Source organism: Stegodyphus dumicola, chromosome 7 (assembly GCF_044657685.1).
Source record: "Stegodyphus dumicola isolate Sdum_Otavi_A_Nest chromosome 7, ASM4465768v1".
Taxonomy (NCBI): Eukaryota; Metazoa; Arthropoda; class Arachnida; order Araneae; family Eresidae; genus Stegodyphus; species Stegodyphus dumicola.
Genome location: NC_140774.1, coordinates 152661319 through 152677931, shown reverse-complemented (window position 1 = coordinate 152677931; position 16613 = coordinate 152661319). Strand labels below are relative to the sequence as shown.

The following is a 16613-nucleotide window of genomic DNA, read 5'->3' as shown; positions in this document are numbered from 1 at the left end:
TAACTGTATCAGGTGTGTCAACTACATGATTTATTTTTTGTTAGTACAAAGAATAAAATCAATCAAGTTTTTCTAAGAAGTACTGAATATGGTAAATAAAACCCAGATAGGATGAAGAATTTGTATTCAAGACATATGTATGAGAAAGAAAATTGAAAAAATACAAGTGGAATTAAGTAGAGAGTGCTGAAATTAGAAAAATTTGTTTAAGCAAGAGGGAAGTCCTTTTCAGTCATCTTTTATCACATTTTATAGCAACTTTTTAAGTGTCGCAAAAAAAGGAGGGATGTTGGGGCTATATGGTGGCTGTGGCAAAAGATATCATTTGAGTCTGTAGAGAGTCCAGGCAGTGAATCCAAACACATGTGGTCTTGCATTATCTTGATGAAACATTACCTTTTTGTGCCGGAGCTCAGTTCACCCCTGATAGCACCATCAACATGGACTAGTGTCTCACTTGTACGCCTTATTGTCGAGGGTTTTATCATTTTGCAGATATTCTTTGTGGGTAATATCATGGCAATCCCACCAGATACAAAACATGCTCTTTTTGTTAGTCAAATGCACTTTGCAATGCTGCCAATGGGCTCACCGGGTGCAGACCAAACCCTGTTTCGCCCTGCAATGTTGAAGTAAATCCACTTTTCATCATAAGTGATGATCCGATCCAGAATTTTCTCCTTGTGTTGAAATTCATGCAGATTAGTGCAGGCCCCAACACATCTCTCCTTATCTGCTTGAGTCAGCTCATGTGGCACCCAGCAATTGAACTTGTATGTCAAATTTTGCAATGTATAGTGCGACTAATGGACGTGGCACTAACTTCTAACTCCTTTGCAAGCTCTCAACTGGTTGCATATTGATATTCTTCCACAAGTTCTCAGCAGGCAGGCCTCATTAACATCAGTAGGCCAGCCAGAGTGCTGTGCTTCTTGAATGTCATAATCCTTGTTTTTAAACTTTTCAGTACCAAACCTTCACAGTGTTGTATGATACAACATTAGTACCTACAGCTGTGCACATGATTTGGTGACATTCTGTAGCTGACTTTTCCAAGAGAACTGGAAATATATGATGGTTTTTATCTGGTAGCAGAATAATTCCATGTCAGATACTTTGTGCTTAATAACAATGATATTCTTTTACAAATATTACAACACAGTGTTCTAAAGCAAGTCTCTTTATTTCAGATGCCAAAAATTGTTTGAGAAAACATAAAACACGCCAATGCAAACTGTTTGCACAGACAATATTTGCAGTGGTGGGAAACTTTCATTAAACCCTGATATGTGCAATCTAATTGTACAGACTGACAAAATCTGTTACTAAACTTGATAAATGCTTTCTTAATCTAAGAGAAATCAGTAATAATAAACTTTCAAAGTAGGGGTTCCAAAAACTAAAATGTTTTACTGCTTTAATTATTTAAATCTCATTAATTCTGATAAATGTTTTTTTCAGGCGTGAAACCATAGTAGAAGAAGTTGATGCTAGTATGATAAAAATGAGGTTTCTTGAAACTGACAGGACTGAGTGGTTATACAGAGGTTCTACAAGATTAAAGTTGCTGTACAATGAGCTTGTAAGTGTTAGAAATATTCTCTAACATCCAATCAATAAATACTGAAGTGGAGTAATACAAGTATACTACTCCAGTATTTATTGATTGGATGTTAAAACTATTAAATGTGATTATAATATCTAGGATATTCTTACAAACATTATCAATTGTGCATGCAAAGTAACTTGTATGAATTAGATGTTTCAGCCATGAATTATACGCACTGTATATGTAAAATACAACGAATTTCACATAGCTTTTTCACATATAAAATAAGCAGTCTGTCTTTAAATTGGTTATTATTCTATTAGTGCTGAACAAGATTTTCACAATATGTTCTTGCATTTAAAAAAATTGAACAGTTTTATTTAATCATACTCATAATGTAAATTACTGCTGCATTAAGGGGAGGGAAACAAAGAATTTGTTATAATTTCAGTATGTTCTTGAGTTTTTAATGCTGTTTGGTTTGCAGAGTATATTGAAAAAAAATTTGCAAGTACATTTCCATACTGTGCCAAATATAGAACCTGATTTTATGGTCATATACTTGGAAAAGTTAGTTGATCATGCTGAATCTTGCTTGGAGTAGAGAGAAGACGAAAATGAAGACCTTAAAATTAGATTGTTTTCAATTTGTATATTGAGGAAATAAAAGTTAGGCACCAGCGTGTGTTAATATGATTGATTGCGTATGATAATAATGCTTGAGTACATCTAGTAAACATTGAATTTTTTTTTTTTCCAATGGCTACGAAAAAATTTAAGAAGAACTAAATCGTACAAGCAGAAGTTACAAACAATAGAACTAAGAACAAAAAGACTGAAGTCATTGCCTAAGGGGTGCTCTTGCCTTCCAGTATCTCGACTCCCTTGTAAGACCACGAAGAGCCCCACATTGAAGCAGGTGGTCCCTGTCCATTTCTTTTCCAGAATCATACATTGAATATGCCCTGGTAGAATTTTCTGCAGGATATTTTGTAATTTTTCAGGAAGGTATTGCAAGACATCTTCTGGCAAACTCCATATTTGGGGGTTATTGATTGAAGAAAGATTTGGGGAACTAGTAGATTAAGGAAGGATTATTTAAATATATAGATTTCCTGGAAACAGTTCACAGTATGTGAATGCACCTTCTCTTGCTGGAAAATGGCTCCTTAACAGACACAACTGCTTTAGCAATACAGTAGTGAATGATGTAATATGTACAGTAGATTGTAGAATGTGAATGTTGTAGTAAGTACAGTAGGTTGCAAAATGTGGGGCATTCAAGTGTTGTGATGGATTTTGAAAGATGATGGATGTTATAATAGATCATCAGGTAGTAAGTAGTACTGTATGTGATGTACATATGCTATTTGAAGATTACATAAGGTGAGCACTTTTGACCAAGTATGCTCCATGTGCAAATTCTACTGGGTTGGCGGAAAGTAACTTCCTACTGGAAATAAATTTTTTCTCCTAACTGAATATAGGTATGACGATAATTTTTTGTACACATTTAGTTTATTTTATGGCATGATAATTACAAAAGTTACAATTCAGTGTGTACCCCAGTATTTTCTATGAACTGTCTTAAACAAATAGGCACATTTGCTACAGCCTTCCACAAGAACTCATCAGGAACATAACTTATGACCTCATGGATTTTGTTCTCAAGTACACCAGAAGTTTGAAGTTTTCTGTAGTACACTTCTTCCTTATCCCCACTTCCATAAAAAGTAATTGCATGGGGTGAGATCTAGACTGCACGCAGGCCATTCAATGAAGCTTCGGCGGTCTATCCATTGTCCAGTGAATCGCTCGTCAAGCGATTGCCTGACAGCCAAGGCGTAGTGAGGGGGGGGGGAGCTCTATCTTGCATTAATGACAGGTCCTGTAACTCGTCCCATTCAGGAATTGTAGGCAAAACAAAAAAGTTTGTAGCATTTTCAGGTATTGTTCAGTGCTCATAGTTTCTCTCAACAGGTACGGTCCAATAACGCAAGAAGTTAATCCGCATCACACTTGTCACTTTTGGCTTGCCCTGCATTTTTTCAACAGTCTCCTTGGGATCAATTTCTGCCCCAAAATGGATATTATGATGATTAATACTCCCCAACATGAAACACAGCTTTGTAACTTCACAGAATTTTTTGAAACAGCTGTGGATCATTGTCATACCTTGCGAGCATCACTTCACAAAATTCAAGACACCTATCACACTCATCAGGATACAACTTTTGGACATCATTGAGGCTTTCATGGTCTGCAATGCAACTGTTTGTGGAGAATTTCATGCACAGAATAATGTCTCATCAATCACAAGTTGTATATCTTCATTAGCATAACATATTAGGGAAGGTGTATGGCAGACAGGCAACGCTTAATTTGAAGGAATTAAATTCCTTCAATTTGCCACTGAAGAGCTCTGTGACAAGATAAAAGTATTTCACTCTTATAACTTAGACCCAGATTCTGTCTTCAAACAGGCCAATGCAAGTCTTTCTTTCTCATCGCATTTCTGATCTGACCCACAAATGTTACCATGAGGAAGACTCTGCTGAAACACTCAAAGCATACCCACTAACAGTGAACCATAAACTAGCATGTGCTTTTCAGGCTACTGCAGCAATTTGAATGGATATATTTACTGAGTATCTCATATACATTTTGGAATACTTATTTTCCATGCACTTGACTCAAGATACAAATTTTCACGTTTGGAAATCTAGTTAAGAAGTATTTGCATGTTAAGTTGAAATTCTAAATGATTTTAAAGAAAAGAAAAAACCTCAAGCAAGCCTTTTTGAGGTTTTCAAGTTCACAGATTTTGCATCCTGGAAAAAAAAGCCATGCTTGCTAGTGGTCCTGTGAAAACAATGCATATTTAAATCTTGAATAATTAAAAATTATCTTTTATTTAGTGCAGAAGTATTTATATATCATTAATTTGTGATGAAATAATACTGTGTTTTTACTATTTGTTTTTTATCTACAGCTCATTTTAGCTATAAAAATGTATATTCTGTAATTTAAATTCTGAAGTATTAGTTCTTCTCTAATCTGTTACTTTAGAATAGGCATTTCAGAGCATTTTTTCCTCTCCCCCCCCAAAAAAATTGCCATGATTTAATATATGCCTCGCATACACACTTTAACATAACTATCACATGCTTTTGCCTCTCGCTCATGAGACACCAAGTCGGAAGAGACATCATGATGTAAAATGTAATGAATAAAGTATAGCTATGTTATGCTACCAACCAGAAGAATTGTTATGTTATTAACTTTATGTAAATTATATCTGTTTATTTCTTTGTGTCATAAATAAAGTCCTGTCCTATACTACACATGTATGGTTAATGGAATTGCCCAGATCGTGTACATGTTAATGTGCGGCGTACTCAAAATACGATAAAAGCATCACAATAATGTTCTTTAAAATTCCTTAATTCCCTCTGTGCAATGATGAAAGCGGCATACGTTATCACAAAAAATATTAGGAGTGTTGGTATAACCTTGAAGTGGCTCTTTTAAAATGTTAAAGTATATTAGGCCTCTCTTAATTGCTTAATTTAAAATTGCTTCAGCTGCATATCAAGATCAAATTGAAATTTGCTTTAGATATAGCAATTTTTATATTTCTTATTTTGTTTTTTATATTTATTTTTACTTTCTGAGGATGTAATTGTAAATTTTTTAGAGGTTTTAAATTGAAGTGTCTTGATTGCTTTTTTTTTTTTGGGTGTGTGTGTGTGTGTGTTGGGGGGGGGTCGGGTGATGTAGCATTAATTTGATGCTTGGGGGTAATTTAAGGAAAGAAATCGTAGATATTTGTATACCCACAGTTAATTGTTTCTAATAAGAATTTATTATGTAGTGACTGAAAAAGTACTAATCTTTTAAGGTTATAAAACAAATAAATGAAATTATTCCGGATTATAGATGATCGCGATTCCGGATTATAGATGATCAGTTTAAATCTGGTAAGATGGCATGCAGAAGTTATAAAATTAAAAGTATGAAACCGTAATTTATGAAATAAAGAGCAATTATGATCTAAATCGTATCAAAATTTACACAAAAAAAAAAAAAAAAAAAGAAAAGAAAAAGAAGCTTAATATTTATTTGTTTACTTTGCTTTCAACATGCGCATGCATAAAGCATACATTATGCATAGTCGAAATTAGAAAATTGCAACCAGAAAACCATTTGATGTGTATTCGTGATGCAGTCAAAAGTCGTTAATCCGGACTCATCGGGACTTCGGAGATTCCGGATTATAGATCATCAGTTTAAATCTGGTAAGATGGCATGCAGAAATTACAACATTAAAAATATGAAATCGTAATTTATGAAATAAAGAACAATTATGATCTAAAGGGTATCAAAATTTACAAAAAGAAAAAGCTTAATATTTATTTGTTTACTTTACTTTCTTTGCTATCGGAAGTGAATTATAATGACAATGAATTTGATTTAAATCATATCAAAGATGGAGTACATCGAGATGAAATACTACATTTAGTAAGGAATTATAAGCCAAATAAAATAAAAACATCTGCCCGCGCCGCAGCGTCCCCCTGCCACAGAGCAGCGTGAAATTTATAAACAGATTTCGGAATGGTTAGATAAACAAATGATATGCCTTTATCCATTTTTTGCAGCAATTCCACTTTTTGTTTAATGGACTTTGAAACATTCTTTCGCTTTATAGATCCTTTACATATTAGTAAATATATATTGGAAATTCTATTTGACATAATCAAAAGTTCAAGCTTACTTTTATAAAATTGCTCTAACAGTCTGCAAAAAGTAATAAGCCGGATCCAATTTGAAGATTAAGGAACAACGCAATCTGCAAAATTAACTGAATTAGATAATTTTAGCTTAGCTTATACCGTCCGTTATACATTAAACGCGCATGCGTAAACGTATTTTGGGCATGCACACACGCATATTTGCAGCCGTAAAGGTTTTACGCGCATGCGTCACATGCGCAGAAAGTTTGTATCTTTGAGGTCCGGATTATAGATCATTCCGGATTATGGGTGTCCGAATTAACAACTTTTGACTGTATTTATAATGACGAGGAATTTGATTTAAACCATATCAAAGATGGAGTACATCGAGATGAAATACTACATTTGGTAAGGAGTTATAAGCCGAATAAAATAAAAACATCTGCCCTGAAGATAAGGATAGTGCTGACAGATCAACTTCCAGTTCATTGCGCGCCACGAACCCTCCAACCCCGCAGAGCAGCATGAAAATGATAAACAGATTTCGGAAGCGTTAGAGAAACAAAGGATATGCCTTTATCCATTTTTTTCAGCACTCCACTTTTGGTTTGATGGACATCGAAACATGCTTTCGCTTCGTAGATCCTTTGGCAGCTCCAGAATCGGAATTCTTTTTGACATAATCGAAAGTTCAAGCTTACTTTTATAAAATTGCTCTAACAGTCTGCAAAAAATAATAAGCCAGATCCAATAAAAGATTAAGGAACAAACAACGCAGTCTGCAACATTAATTGAAATAGATAATCAGATAATTTTAGCTTAGTTTATACTGTCCGTTATACATTAAACGTGCATGCTTAAACGTATTATGCACATGCATTAACTCATATGTGCATGAGTAAAGGTATTGTGCGCATGCAAAAATGCATTATGCATTTATGCATGCACAGTAAGTTTGTAGCTTTGAGGTTCGGATTAAAGACCTTTGACTGTACCAAACGAAACACGTATTTAAGATTTATTGCAAATTGTACAGTGATGTCTGAGCACCTTATTTTGAATTCTGTCTGTATGAGCAATATATTTTATGCATATGAGATGGATCGCAAATTTTGGATTTTATGCAATACAAAACTTTTGTTTCTTATTTACAAGAATTCACTTCATAAATTTCCCAGTCTGTTTGAATTATGTGTTTGTATATGGGTATATAATATTTTGCTGGTAAGAATTATTGAGTGACAACAATTTTTTTAATTTCATCCTTAATCATTTTAAATATCAAGTATATTTCAGATTTTCAGTTGTAAAATAAGTATACATATATTTATATTTATTGTTGTTTATTCTTAGCAGTATCATATACATGTAATTGTATATATTATGTAGGCAAATGCAGAACTTAGCCGTCTATCAAAAAAGAACAGGAGACACAATATTATTCCTAGAAGACATCAAGATGGTTATGTTGAATACACGAATGAAAATGAAACCAATGATGATATTGTAACAATTGATTCAGGTAAATTTACGCTAAAACATATCTCTAAATATAGTGCTCTCGATGATGATGTGTTTCATGTTAGTTCAAACCCCACAGTTGCCTAGCAAACAATTTTTTCTCTTGTAAATTGATGGTATTTTTTTTTAATTTAGAAGATGAAGAGGACTTTGTACAAAGTCGATTTCCTAGGAGGAAAACTGGTGGTTCACAGTATATGACTGAAGAAACAAAACCAATTAGAAATACAGCTCGTAAATCAACATGTCAACTTGCAAATGCTCAAAATGCTAAAAATAAAGACAAAAGTATAGGTATGTATTAAAAAAAAAGGGTTATTTAATACTTATTTCAATGAACCTTAAAATGTGTTATGGCGGAATAAAAAAATCCTGCCCGTTTCATTCAGTTTATGATAAATTCTTATATTAGTTTAAAAAATTTTTGATAATCTGATATTTGGTGCTGTGGTTAGAAGTTCATCATCAGTTTTTAACTTACTTCCTACTAACCTACTAACCTACTGAATTCAGATTTTATACACACATTTTTCGTGTATGATAAAATGTGATGAAGCTATTTTTTCAAAATTTGATTTAAATCTTTTAAAATATAATGCTTGAATAATTTTTTGCATATACAGTAGTACTTCCCAGTAAGGGATACCCATGGGAACAGACGTTTTGTTTTGTCCTTTAAATAGCGGTGTCCTTCTTTAATAGGTGAATACATGCCTAATTCAAAGGGACTGGGACCAACAAAATTATCCCTTAAAGTGTACTGTTTGCACCATCAGATGGAGCAGAAAAAATATTTTAAATGAAGTTTGTATCAAGTTTTTAACATAATTTTTTTGACAAATTTTTGATAATCACTTGTTTTTTCTAACAATTTGACATTTATGATTTTAAAATTTCAACATCAAAAAATGTATTGGCTATAAAATTTTAAACTTTTCATACATTTTAAAACAAGAATGATAAAAAATATTAATTGCATATTTTTCTACATTTACTAAAAAAAAAAAAGTATGGTATAGATTGTGATGCCAAATTGCTTCTTCCTGTGGATTGCAGGAAAACATAGTTTCTGGGTTTAGAGTTGATTTTTTTAATTTTATTTTATTGTAGTACATGGCATTTTATTCTTTTATGGGACTTTAAAATTCTAACATTAAAAAATTTTAATCTTCAAAATTCTGTTATAAAGGTTTGAAAATTTCTAAAGCTATAAAAGAATGCTTCTGGAAGGCTTGGAAATTGTTTATCTAAAGAATCTTGTAGAAAATAGTAATGCCCTCAAACCTGATGATTTAGTGATATAAACTTTTTTTTCACCCCATTCCAAAATTTTATTTAGATTTTTTAAAATTTATGTTGAAGTAATTTTTTATACATAGCTTCATTTAATGAATAAACTAAAAAATCTCAAAATTTTACTGTTAGCTTCCCCCAAATAGAGCAGAAAAATTCTTTTAAATGAAGTTTATAAAAGATTGTAGCATAATTTATGTTCCCCCCTTCAATGTCACTGAATGTTTTCAATCATTTGGCATAAACACTTGTTAGAAGTAAAAAAGTCACTATTCTTTGTTGGAAAATGATTTAATAATTTAATTCATAATGTATCACTGAGACTAAAAAGATAAAAATTTTGAAAAGTATAAAAAGGTTTTTATAAAATAAGCTTTTATTTTAAACTAATAAAGTATAAATAATTCTGTATAGAAAATTCATCTGCAATTTTATGTCATGGGCAATACAAGCATGAGCACTTAAAAATAATGAATTAAACTATTAAACAATAGCCTTCTGTCAGATTAGATGATTATTTTGATTTAGAAACGTAAGGAATCTTGAATACTGTTCAAACTTGAGATTAATTTTGTACTTCCTTCAAATAGAAAAAGTGTTCTTTAAACTCAGTATATGACAAATTTATAATTACAGAGTTATCATTAAGAGTGATTTGTATAATTAAGTGGAAACGGTCTTGTTGATCCATCAGGAAAATTAGTTGCATGTAGTATATAATGTTATAAGTCTGTTTCAATTACCATATGTACCTCCCTCCTTCAGTACCTTGGCCAAGTGCATTACATGAGAGTGATGTTACCAATTAGGATCTCTCCAGACTCAAATTGTAACTATGCGGTGGTACCATCTGGTGATGCCATCTTACAGTGATAGTGGTAATTGTAGTACTATTGCCTTAATGTCTTTGGGTGTTTAACTGGGGTCTGCTGCTTAGAAACCACACAAATTTGTATTGAAGACAGAATTAAGCTTTTATCACCAGGATCAGTATGTAGATCACTTTTCAGTGCAAGTGCTGCTTGGTCACTGAGTTGCCAAACAGTCCTTCTCCAAGAACACATATTTAATCAGGAAAGATGTGACTGATAATCCTTAATTAACCCAAATGAATAGTTATGAGCTCTGTGCATTATATTGTTCATCATCGTACTCTTGGGTTGCAGCTCCATTGCGTGAGTGAAACCCATTTTATTGCATTGTAAGGTGTGGTGAATGTGACATCATTCATTATTTTTCCCTGATGTCCGAAGCTGTGCATCCTTCCGGTTGTCATCAATGCTTTTTATAGAGCTTGCTGCTATTTATTTAAGTGGTGCCATCTCATAATGAAGGTGGTAATTGCATCAGCATTACCTCAGTGCATTTGAAATTGGTAAGTAATGTTTGAATTGAGATCCGTGGCCTAGAAATTACATAATGTATTGCAAGGCCAAAATGCTGTTATGTCTGAAAAAATAGTATGTGACATGAGTTTTCAGTGCCAGTGGAAGTGTATGTGAAGGGGGGGTGGAGAGATTTCTTTCATTTATTCAAACTAGCAGTAAAATAGTTTTTTCCTCCTTTAAAATTTCCAGTTAGAGTTTTATATCTAAAAGAGGGGGTCTTTTGTAAGGTTAACAGTTTATATTTATTTGATGTCACTTTTTTTTTTTTTTTTTTTTAGGTAGTTTTCCACGTGATGTTAAATCCCATCTTGGACATAAAGACAGGATTCGATTCGATTCGTATACTAGAATCAAATATGTACCTCACAACTGTAATATTGGCTGTCGAGAGGAAGAAAACCCTGATAAATATAGAGGCAGAAACCCTTTGCTTATTCCCATGTACTTAGGCTGGGAAAGGTTTGTAATATTTTCTGTTTTCTAAACAAATTTACTTTTACATAACTAAGAAATCTTCTCACTTTCAAGGCCTTACATTATTTATTTCCAGCAATAACATTTCTATACTTATGGTATAGTTTAAGCAATAATTTTTATTTTTATTAAATTTTATAGCCCACCAAAGGCCAAATAGGTAAGACCGCTAAGCAGTAGTGTTTTGACCCATATCCTGATCCTGATGAATAGGCTGGAATTTTGGCCATATTCATGGTTTTTCACATATATAGTATGAATTTCAGTGAGAAAATCCTCTATGGAGGTAGCTCCCCTTTAAGCAAATATAACTGCAGTGTTTTGCTATCATCAGAGAAACCAATTCTAATCCAATTTATTAAGTTGTATTGTTTTTCTAGTTCTTGTTTCCCTCCAATACTCATAAAAAGAGTAAAACATTTTTAGTCTTCCAAAGTTTATAAAATTTTATGGGGGAAATTAATACTAACATTAAATCTAGTAGAATTTTGATAATATACCGCATAAAAAATTAAGTTCTTGTAATTTTCTACTTCTTTTTTCATGTAAAATTTTTTTAACTCTGGAAATAATAAAAATTTATTTTTGCCAAATAACACTGATAGTGTCAATCTGTATTTAGATAAGGTAATGAGCCAAAGACCCTGATGTTTCATTTATTTTGGAAACCAGGTATAGTAGTAGCTTGTTATGATTTTTACTGTACAGTACTGGCAGTTTCAAGCAGCTTTGATGATTGCTTAAGCGCACTGTAGTTTTTTATTTTAAAAATTTAAATTTGTTATTTGTCCAGTTGTGTATAATTGGATCAGATGCTAATTATAATATTAATACATCCACTGAAAGTAATAATTTTTAATAGTGTATGTATTAAAATTAATGATAAAAGTAGTAGGGCTGCAAAATTTTAATCTTAGAAATAGAATTGATATATTTATGGTATTTCTAGGTATCTTGCTTGTGAAAATTTCTAAACCAGTTGGGATTTTAGAAATCAGTATACTTTTATGGTAATTTGTGTATAGAAAAGCCAACATTTTAAGTGCTAACCTGTGCATTTTAGTTTTTTCATAATATATAATATTCTTCTCTGTTGGCTTGTATTTATTTTATCCTAAAATTTAAAATAATTACAAATTTCTTTAAGAAGCTTAATTACAGTTGATTAATTCCCGGCAGCATGTTTTCTGATTAATTCTTTCCTAATTAAATACATTTGTAAATAAGCTGCTTTCATTTGGGGCAAATCATTCATTTTTCTAGAACCTTATGCATGAAAAGAATTGTGTTCATGTTTTATCGTAATTACTCTTGATTTCAGAAACATTTAGTTACATAGTTGATGTATTATATAGATTGTTGTTCTTATATTCCCTTCTATTAAGAGGAGCCAATAAATTGTTCTTATATTCCCTTCTATTAAGAGGAGCCAATAAATAGTTTGCATAGTTTATTTTAAAATCGTAGCCAGGTTCTGATAAATATATTCTTATTGTAATTGGGGATGGAACTGAGTTAAGTTGTACTGTCACCTGTATGGTACCCAAGGCTGTTCCAGCAGCAGGCACAATCTTGCCTCCTTGCCATGATGAATTCCATGGGCTTGTTATATGATTCCAGACAGCAAGATTAGTCACAACCACAACAGAATTCTTATTGAGATTTAATGAAATTGTCATAAACATTGTTTTTTAAATTTGAATTTTTAAAAATAAAATATAAAATATTTTCTTAGTTGTTTAAAAATAAATTGATTTCTTTCCAAAAGTATCTGTGTTCAACTTTTTTAAAGTAATTATTCTCTTTCAGGCAATTAAGAAATTACAGGAAGGGTGGCCCAAAAGTAATGATAATGTATAGAGCTCCATGTGGAAGGCATTTGCGAAATTTGCTGGAAATACAATATTATTTATATTTAGTGAAATCTCGATTAACAATTGATTTATTTTCTGTTGATGCTGAACTCGAGATTTGTACATACTTTGTTGCTAAACAGGTAATGAATTTTGCCATCCACTTTCATGAATACATTATAAATTTGTAATAGTTTCTTTCAATGTTTATGCTTTTTTTTTTTTTTTTTTTTTTTTTTTTTTTTTTATAAAAATTTGAGAAAATTTAAATACAACATATGGTTTATAAAGCAGTGTTTCTTAAACTGTGTGCCATGGTGCCTTGGGATACTTGGGTTATTTATGGGGAACCATTAAATGTACCAGTATTTTCATAGAAATGATACTTAGTCCATATTTTTTTAGCGCCAGGCCACTGCTGTGGTATTAAAAACATGTAACTGACTTCATACAAACCATTATCTTGTAAATGTGCTTGTCAGCTTACTAGCTGGCTTGAAAGTTGCTGTGAAGGAGTATGGTATGTCGACAAGTTCATGTAGATTTATGTCTTTTGATTGATTACTCAATGTTTGCTCTTTTCCACATTTGCTGCTCAGATGCTTCTATGGAAACCTATGCTAGTCATTCATGTGGAATTCTGAAGGAACTGGCACTTTGTTATTTAATAAATAATCATTATTTGACCCATTGCTCTTCCTAAACAAGTTTCCTTTTATTTCTACTATTTTCCTAGGCCTTTTTTTATTAGATACTTCTTTTCAAACCTTATCGTTGTAGACTTTTTACAAGTAATTGTTCCAATCTATTAAAGTTTTGTTGGCCGCATTCAGGTGATTATATCATGGCCATTAATACAACATTTTTTGTGGTAGTGTCCATGACTTTGAAACTAATCCACTGCATGCTGCTTCGAGCTAAAATGCCATATTACAGAGAAACTTAATCAGATCCTTCCCCTCAAAGAAATAAATGCCAATATTGATTATATAGCAAATATTAAGAATGGAGGCATCGCGATCAGCAGCACTTCAAAGGAAGAACTCAACAAGATTACTAACGCCATAAACGTTTCCGAAAAAGCAAATAACTTAATAGAAATAAAAACACCAAGGATTAAAAAACCGAAAATCTCAATCAATAATATCCCGAATACATTACCACTAAAATTACTTCTCAAAGAACTAGTTGACCAACTAAGGATTGATAAAGAGGAGATTTCACCTCTCTTTTACACAAAAGGCAAAAACCCCAACACCATTAAGTGGGTTCTTGAATGCTCCCCTCATACTCTAACAAGATGTATTGAACTGAACGTAGGAAAATTATAATTAATTGGAGCATTCTCCCAATCGCAGAATTCTGTGGACTGAGGAGATACTACAGATGCCAAGATTTCTTACATTCTGGTAGTACATGCAAATATAGGACTTATTGTGCTTTCTGTGGCGGACCTCACACCATAAGGAATTGCAAAGAAGATGTACCGGATTGTATCAACTGTAAACTGTTCAACTGCACATATGGAACCTACATCAATACTTCACATGCTGCATTCTCCTCCAAATGCCCATTATATCAGAGGGAAATCTCAAAAATTAAAGCTGCTGCAGTTTACACATCAAAGCAAGAAGAATAGTTAGATTACTACCTAGTTTCTTTTAAGTTAATTTAAACTTCCCTTTCTGTACATGGATCCATCAAGTACTACCGCCGCCCCTTCAGTTCCTCGGTTTCGACTGTTTACGACAATTTTACACAATAATTCGCCTCCACAGGACAAGCTTAGAATCCTTCAAATAAATTTAGGCAGAGGAAAAAAGGCTTCAGAACAACTTAGTAGTGAAGTAATTAAAAATAACAATCATGATATAATTTGCTATTACTGAGCCGTATTGCGTAAAAGGTGAAGTTAGATGCCTTTCCCTTCACTGGCAAATATTTCAATCTACCGAAAAAGATCCTCTAGTTAACCCACGTGCCAGTATTATAGTCACCAATACCAAATGGTCCCCTGCAATTAAGTCATAGAGATGTGATGACGATAAGTATTAACTGTAAATCTGAACAGCTATTAATTACTTCCATTTACTGCTCACCACGAGAGGATATGGGGCCGAATCTCCACACATTAGAAAATATCTTTAGTAATCTTAGAAGATCACAGCACGTGATTACAGGTGACTTCAATGCTCACCATTAAATGTGGCATTACAAGAATACAGATAATAGAGGACATACACTAGCTGACTTTATTGCTACACACAATCTGTATATACATAACCTCTCTTCAGACACTCCTACATTTGAAACAACAAATGGTAAAGGATGGCCGGACTTGACACTGTCAACATTGAGTATTTCCAATAAAATACAAGAATGGAAAGTTCTTGATGACCCAAGCCACTCAGATCATAACTACATCTCATTTGAATTATCAGAAGAAATCCCCGACCTCAAATTAAGAAGATTTTCAATCTCAAAGCAAAAAGCAAGGCAATTTGGAAGAAAAATCTCCACATGTCTTCAGTATCTGGTGAAACTTATAGATAAATTCACATCACCCGATGCAATCCATGATTTAATGGAAACAATTATCAAAACAATACAGTATAGAGCGACCAACACATTTAAACTCCGTAACAACAACAAGATTACGAAGACTAACTGGTGGACAAAGGAATTAAGACGTGAAAAGCAACATACAAAGGCCCTTCGTAGAAAAATGAAAAGTGCTCCGGAAGGGTTGAAAATGGAAATATGGATAAAGTACAAGCAACAATTAGCAAATTACAAAAAGAAAATAACTGAAGCAAAATTACGCAGCTGGAAGAATTACTGCTGTAATAATAAAGGTAAATACGGCCAGCTGTATAAAATGGGTACAAGTAAAGTTTTCAGTCTCGCACATATCGGTCTTCCGAAAGATCAACTCTCATGTAACAGCCAGCTTGGTAATGTCGCTGAAAAGACTCTCAACAATATTTTAGATGCTGTCTTCCTAAATGATAATGCAGAAGACGATGGCAAAATACAAGAATGGAAGTAATTACTTCCACACATTCCAATATTAGATACAATAATACCGCTCCAAATACTCCAGACGATGTGGAATTCCACTCACAAGAAATTTCAAAAATTATTAAATATCTTACGAATAATAAAGCTCCGGGACCTGACAGATTAGACAACAGGATTATTAAGATAATTCACCACGCAATGCCTTTTCTGTTCCACAAACTACTAAACCTCTGCCTCAAATTTTATGTCTTCCCGAATTGTCTCAAACGGAGACAAACAATACTATAGCAAGAAAAATAATACAGATCCGGAAGCCTTCAGACCAATCAACCTCTTACCTGCAATAGGTAAACTTCTGGAACGTGCAATGGCGGGCGGATTACGCCACCACTTAGAGAAAAACGGTACCATAAGCCTCAACCAATACGGCTTCAGACTTCTCAAATCTACATCACATGCGATAGCAGAACTTCAAGAGCAGATCCATAGGAATAAATCTTCAGCTCTCAATACAGCAGTACTCTGTATGGATCTCAAAAATGCGTTTGACTCCGTGTGGTGGCCTGGTATCCTTGAAGCCTTGCGCAACATTAAATGCCCTCAGAACATATTCAAGCTAATGAATAGTTTCCTAACAAACAGAGCAACGATAATCATCAGCAACAACTGTATAGTAGAAAGTAGAATAACAAGGGGCTGTCCACAGGGCTCTTGTCTAAGTGCAGACCTGTGGAACATCACCTTCAATTATATCATCTCCTACAAGTGGCCGGACCAT

The 16613-nt window shown here is 33.1% G+C and overlaps 1 protein-coding gene across 9 annotated transcripts in view; it reads left to right on the top strand.

Moving 5' to 3' along the window:
- egg (SET domain bifurcated histone lysine methyltransferase eggless) overlaps window positions 1-16613 on the top strand; it is a 318317-nt gene that overhangs the window by 259963 nt on the left and 41741 nt on the right. For all 9 annotated transcript variants that reach the window (XM_085820928.1, XM_085820924.1, XM_085820920.1 and 6 more), the window contains 5 exons: window positions 1462-1582; window positions 7675-7807; window positions 7942-8100; window positions 10766-10946; window positions 12771-12957. In XM_085820928.1, the coding sequence (XP_085677054.1) occupies window positions 1462-1582; window positions 7675-7807; window positions 7942-8100; window positions 10766-10946; window positions 12771-12957 (781 nt within the window). The remainder of the gene's footprint in view (window positions 1-1461; window positions 1583-7674; window positions 7808-7941; window positions 8101-10765; window positions 10947-12770; window positions 12958-16613) is intronic.